The sequence below is a fragment of the Petromyzon marinus genome, chromosome 75 (assembly GCF_048934315.1).
Source record: "Petromyzon marinus isolate PM22_M1 ecotype Great Lakes invasive population chromosome 75, UKy_Petmar_22M1.pri1.0, whole genome shotgun sequence".
In the NCBI taxonomy this organism is placed as follows: Eukaryota; Metazoa; Chordata; class Hyperoartia; order Petromyzontiformes; family Petromyzontidae; genus Petromyzon; species Petromyzon marinus.
In genome coordinates, this window is record NC_133741.1 from 6,768,367 (window position 1) to 6,774,366 (window position 6,000).

The following is a 6,000-nucleotide window of genomic DNA, read 5'->3' on the forward strand; positions in this document are numbered from 1 at the left end:
TGAGTGGGTGGGTTGGTGAGTGGGTGAGTGGGTGGATGAGTGAGTGGGTGAGTGGGTGGGTGAGTGAGTAGGTGGGTGTGTGGGTGGGTGGGTGAGTGAGTGGGTGAGTGAGTGGGTGTGTGAGTGAGTGGGTGAGTGGGTGGGTGAGTGAGTTAGTGGTTGAGTGAGTGGGTGGGGTGAGTGGATGAGTGGGTGAGTGGGTGGGTGAGTGGGTGAGTGGATGAGTGAGTGTGTGGGTGAGTGTGTGTATGGGTGAGTGTGAGTGAGTGGGTGGGTGAGTGAGTGGGTGGGTGAGTGAGTGGGTGCGTGAGTGAGTGGGTGAGTGATTGAGTGAGTGAGTGGGTGAGTGTGTGAGTGGGTGGGTGGGTGAGTGGGTGAGTGGGTGGATGAGTGTGTGGGTGGGTGGGTGAATGTGTGGGTGAGTGTGTAAGTGTGTGGGTGTGTGAGTGTGTGAGTGGGTGAGTGGGTGAGTGAGTGTGTGGGTGAGTGGGTGTGTGAGTGGGTGTGTGTGGGTGGGTGAGTGGGTGGGTGAGTGGTTTAGTGGTTGAGTGAGTGGGTGGGTGAGTGGATGAGTGAGTGAGTGGGTGGGTGAGTGGGTGGGTGAGTGAGTGTGTGGGTGAGTGAGTGATTGTGTGGGTGAGTGTGTTGGTGGGTGGGTGAGTGGGTGGGTGTGTGGGTGTTTGAGTGGGTGAGTGAGTGTGTGAGTGAGTGAGCTACCCACCCACTCACTCACACACCCACTCACTCACTCACCCACTCACTCACTCACCCACCCACTCACCCACCCACTCACACACTTACCCACCCACTCACCCAATCACTCACCCACTCACTCACCCACCCACTCACACACCCACTCACCCACTCACCCACCCACCCACCCACTCACCCACTTACTCACCCACCCACCCTCTCACCCTCTCACTCACCCACTCACCCACCCACTCACCCACTCACTCACTCACCCACTCACTCACTCACCAAAACCCTGGCTACGATCCGTTTCACCTCGACTGACCCCGGTTACACAACAGGGCGTAGTTAACGCCTCTACAAGTGTATCAGTGAGTGTATGTGTGTCACAGTAGGGGGCATAGGTGGTGCATCAGCCAGTCATCTCAGTCAGTCGACCCGTGGCACCTGCTGGGTCTGTCACGTGACCTACTGGTGCACCTAGCCTGGCACAGTAGGGGGGCACAGGTGGTGCATCAGCCAGTCATCTCAGTCAGTTGACCCGTGGCACCTGCTGGGTCTGCCCCGTGACCTCCTGCCAGCGGGCGTTCGACACTTCACGTGGCCTCAGGGTGCACATAGCCTGGCACAAGCGTCGTGGTGACGTCACCGCCACTTAGTGGCGAATGGCGGTTGTTGTTGCTGTTGTTGTTATCTGTGTGTGTGTTTGACTGTGTGTGTCTGTGTGTGTCTGTGTGTGTGTGTCTGTGTGTGTGTGTGTCTGTGTGTGTGTGCCTGTGTGTGTGTATGTGTGTATGTGTGTGTCTGTGTGTATCTGTGTGTGTGTGTGCCTGTGTGTGTATGTGTGTCTGTGTGTGTGTGTGTGTATCTGTGTTTGTGTGTGTCTGTGTCTGTGTGTGTCTGTGTGTGTGTGTGTCTGTGTGTGTGTATGTGTGTGTGTGTATGTGTGTGTCTGTGTGTATCTGTGTGTGTGTATGTGTGTGTGTGTCTGTGTGTGTGTGTCTGTGTGTGTGTCTGTGTGTGTGTCTGTGTGTGTGTGTCTGTGTCTATGTGTGTGTGTGTCTGTGTGTGTGTGTCTGTGTGTATGTGTGTCTGTGTGTGTGTGTGTCTGTGTGTGTGTGTCTGTGTGTGTGTGTCTGTGTCTATGTGTGTGTGTGTCTGTGTGTGTGTGTGTGTGTCTGTGTCTATGTGCTTATGACTGGCTCCAGTTTAACAGCAGAGGTCTCACTCCGAATCAGTCGAGCGGCAATATCTTTTCATCGGTTGCGTAACGCTGTGTGGAAGCTACCTGGTCTATCGCTCCGCACTAAGCTTCAGGTCTTCTCGGCCACGGTCATTCCCTCCCTTCTCTACGCTTGCGAAACGTGGACCCCCCTAATGGAACATCTTCGCCGGTTAGAAACATTTAGGCTGACCTGCCTACGATCCATCCTGGGTTTAACCAGACTGGATTGTGTGAGGAGCTCACAAATCCTTGAAAGATCTGGGCAGGGTCCCATCGGTGAGCTCCTCCGGCAGGCAAGGCTGCGATGGCTGGGTCATGTAGCCCGCATGCCCAGCCACCGCATGCCGAAACAGCTTTTGTTTGGCCGGATTGAGGGGGCTAAGCGGGCGCGGCACGGGCTAGAGAAGAGATGGAGTGATGTGGTACAGGAGGACGTGGAGCTGAGTGGACTTGCCGATGACTGGTACCAGCGGTGTCAAGATCGGCCTCTGTGGAGGAGGCTCGTGAAGGATGCTACTGGGCAGTTGGAGGCAGTCGCCCTCCAACAACAACGGAGGGCGGAGGAGCGACGCTCACAACAGCGAGCGGAGCGCCGGGTGGCTAAAGCACAGCAGGTTGGCACAGTAGGGGGCACAGGTGGTGCATCAGCCAGTCATCTCAGTCAGTCGACCCGTGGCACCTGGGTCTGCCCCGTGACCTCCTGCCAGCGGGCGTTCGACACTTCACGTGGCCTCAGGGTGCACATAGCCTGGCACAAGCGTCGTGGTGACGTCACCGCCACTTAGTGGCGAATGGCGGTTGTTGTTGTTGTCTATGTGTGTCTGTGTGTGTGTGAGCAGCAGTTGACTGGGAGGCTTTGTCTCTCGGTTTTCGCCGCTGTGCTTGGATCTCTGCAGTTCGGTTACAACATCGGAGTGATAAACGCGCCGCAGAAGGTACACTGACTCACTCACTCACCCACTCACCCACTCACCCACTCACTCACCCACTCACCCACTCACTCACCCACTCACCCACTCACCCACCACCCACTCACCCACTCACCCACTCACCACTCACCTCACTCACCCACTCACCCACTCACTCACCACACTCACTCACTCACCCACTCACCACTCACTCACCCACTCCACTCACCCACTCACTCACCCCACTCACTCACCCACTCACTCACCCACTCACTCACTCACCCACTCACTCACTCACTCACCCACTCACCCACTCACTCACTCACCCACTCACTCATTCACTCACCCACTCACTCACTCACCCACTCACTCACCCACTCACTCACTCACTCACCCACTCACTCACTCACTCACCCACTCACTCACTCACTCACCTACTCACTCACTCACTCACCCACCCACCCACCACTCACTCACCCACTCACTCACCCACTCACTCACCACCACTCACTCACTCACTCACTCACATCACTCACCCACTCACTCACTCACTCACCCACTCACTCACTCACCCACTCACTCACCCACTCACTCACTCACCCACTCACTCACTCACCCACTCACTCACTCACCCACTCACTCACCCACTCACTCACCCACCCCACTCACTCACTCACCCACTCACTCACTCACCCACTCACTCACTCACCCACTCACTCACCCACTCACTCACCCACCCACTCACTCACTCACCCACTCACTCACTCACTCACCCACTCACTCACTCACCCACTCACCCACTCACTCACCCACTCACTCACCCACTCACTCACTCACCCACTCACTCACTCACCCACTCACCCACTCACTCACCCACTCACTCACTCACTCACTCACCCACTCACCCACTCACTCACTCACCCACTGACTCAGTCACTCACACACCCACTCACTCACCCACTCACTCACCCACTCACTCACTCACCCACTCACTCACTCACCCACTCACTCACTCACTCACCCACTCACTCACCTACTCACTCACTCATTCACTCACCCACTCACTCACCCACTCATTCACTCACCCACTCACTCACCCACTCACTCACTCACCCACTCACTCAATCACCCACCCACTCACTCACCCACTCACCGTCTCTCTCACCACGTGTCTCTCTCTAACCACGTGTCTCTCTAACCACGTGTCTCTCTCTCACCACGTGTCTCTCTCTCACCACGTGTCTCACCACGTGTCTCTCTCTCACCACGTGTCTCTCTCACCACGTGTCTCTCTCTCATCACGTGTCTCTCTCACCCACGTGTCTCTCTCTCACCACGTGTCTCTCATCACGTCTCTAACCACGTGTCTCTCTCTCACCACGTGTCTCTCTCAGCACGTGTCTCTCTCTCACCACGTGTCTCTCTCTCACCACGTGTCTCTCTCTAACCACGTGTCTCTCTCTCACCACGTGTCTCACCACGTGTCTCTCTCTCACCACGTGTCTCTCTCTCATCACGTGTCTCTCATCACGTCTCTAACCACGTGTGTCTCTCTCACCACGTGTCTCTCTCACCACGTGTCTCTCTCTCACCACGTGTCTCTCTCTCACCACGTGTCTCTCTCTAACCACGTGTCTCTCTCTCACCACGTGTCTCACCACGTGTCTCTCTCTCATCACGTGTCTCTCTCTCACCACGTGACTCTCTCTCACCACGTGTCTCTCTCTCATCACGTGTCTCTCTCTCATCACGTGTCTCACCACGTGTCTCTCTCACCACGTGTCTCTCTCTCACCACGTGTCTCTCTCTCACCACGTGTCTCTCTCTCACCACGTGCCTCACCACGTGTCTCTCATCACGTGTCTCTCTCTCACCACGTGTCTCTCTCTCACCACGTCTCTCTCACCACGTGTCTAACCACGTGTCTCGCTCTCACCACGTGTCTCTCTCTCACCACGTGACTCTCTCTCACCACGTGTCTCTCTCTCATCACGTGTCTAACCACGTGTCTCTCTCACCACGTGTCTAACCACATGTCTAACCACGTGTCTCTCTCTCATCACGTGTCTCTCTCTCACCACGTGTCTCTCTCTCACCACGTGTCTCTCTCTCATCACGTCTCTCTCTCTCACCACGTGTCTCTCTCTCACCACGTGTCTCTCTCTCACCACGTGTCTCTCTCTCACCACGTGTCTCTCTCTCACCACGTGTCTCATCACGTGTCTCTCTCTAACCACGTGTCTAACCACGTGTCTCTCTCTCACCACGTGTCTCTCTCTCACCACGTGTCTCTCTCTCACCACGTGTCTCACCACGTGTCTCTCTCTCACCACGTGTCTCACCACGTGTCTCTCTCACCACGTGTCTCTCTCTCACCACGTGTCTCACCACGTGTCTCTCTCTCACCACGTGACTCTCTCTCATCACGTGTCTCTCTCTCTCATCACGTGTCTAATCACGTGTCTCTCTCTCACCACGTGTCTCTCTCTCATCACGTGTCTCTCTCTCATCACGTGTCTCTCTCTCACCACGTGTCTCTCTCTCATCACGTGTCTCACCACGTGTCTCTCTCTCATCACGTGTCTCACCACGTGTCTCTCTCTCACCACGTGTCAAGGTCATCGAGGGCTTCTACAATGTCACGTGGTTCGAGCGTCACGGGGAGTCCATGAACACCGCCACTCTCACCACGTGACTCTCTCTCATCACGTGTCTCTCTCTCACCACGTGTCTCTCTCTCACCACGTGTCTCTATCTCATCACGTGTCTCTCTCTCACCACGTGTCTCTCTCTCACCACGTGTCTCTCTCTCACCACGTGACTCTCTCTCACCACGTGTCTAACCACGTGTCTCTCTCTCACCACGTGTCTCTCTCTCACCACGTGACTCTCTCTCACCACGTGTCTCTCTCTCACCACGTGACTCTCTCTCACCACGTGTCTCTCTCTCACCACGTGTCTCACCACGTGTCTCTCACCACGTGTCTCTCTCACCACGTGTCTCTCTCTCACCACGTGTCTCTCTCTCACCACGTGTCTCTCTCTCACCACGTGTCTCACCACGTGTCTCTCACCACGTGACTCTCTCTCACCACGTGTCTCTCTCTCACCACGTGACTCTCTCTCACCACGTGTCTCTCTCTCACCACGTGTCTCACCACGTGTCTCTCACCA

At 55.8% G+C, this 6,000-nt stretch overlaps 1 protein-coding gene across 1 annotated transcript in view; it reads left to right on the forward strand.

The window, feature by feature from the left end:
- The window catches only part of LOC116958301 (solute carrier family 2, facilitated glucose transporter member 1-like), an 84,162-nt gene that overhangs the window by 41,862 nt on the left and 36,300 nt on the right, over positions 1–6,000 (forward strand). Inside the window, exon 3 of the mRNA XM_076056406.1 lies at positions 2,758–2,853. Coding sequence (XP_075912521.1) covers positions 2,758–2,853 — 96 coding nt within the window. The remainder of the gene's footprint in view (positions 1–2,757; positions 2,854–6,000) is intronic.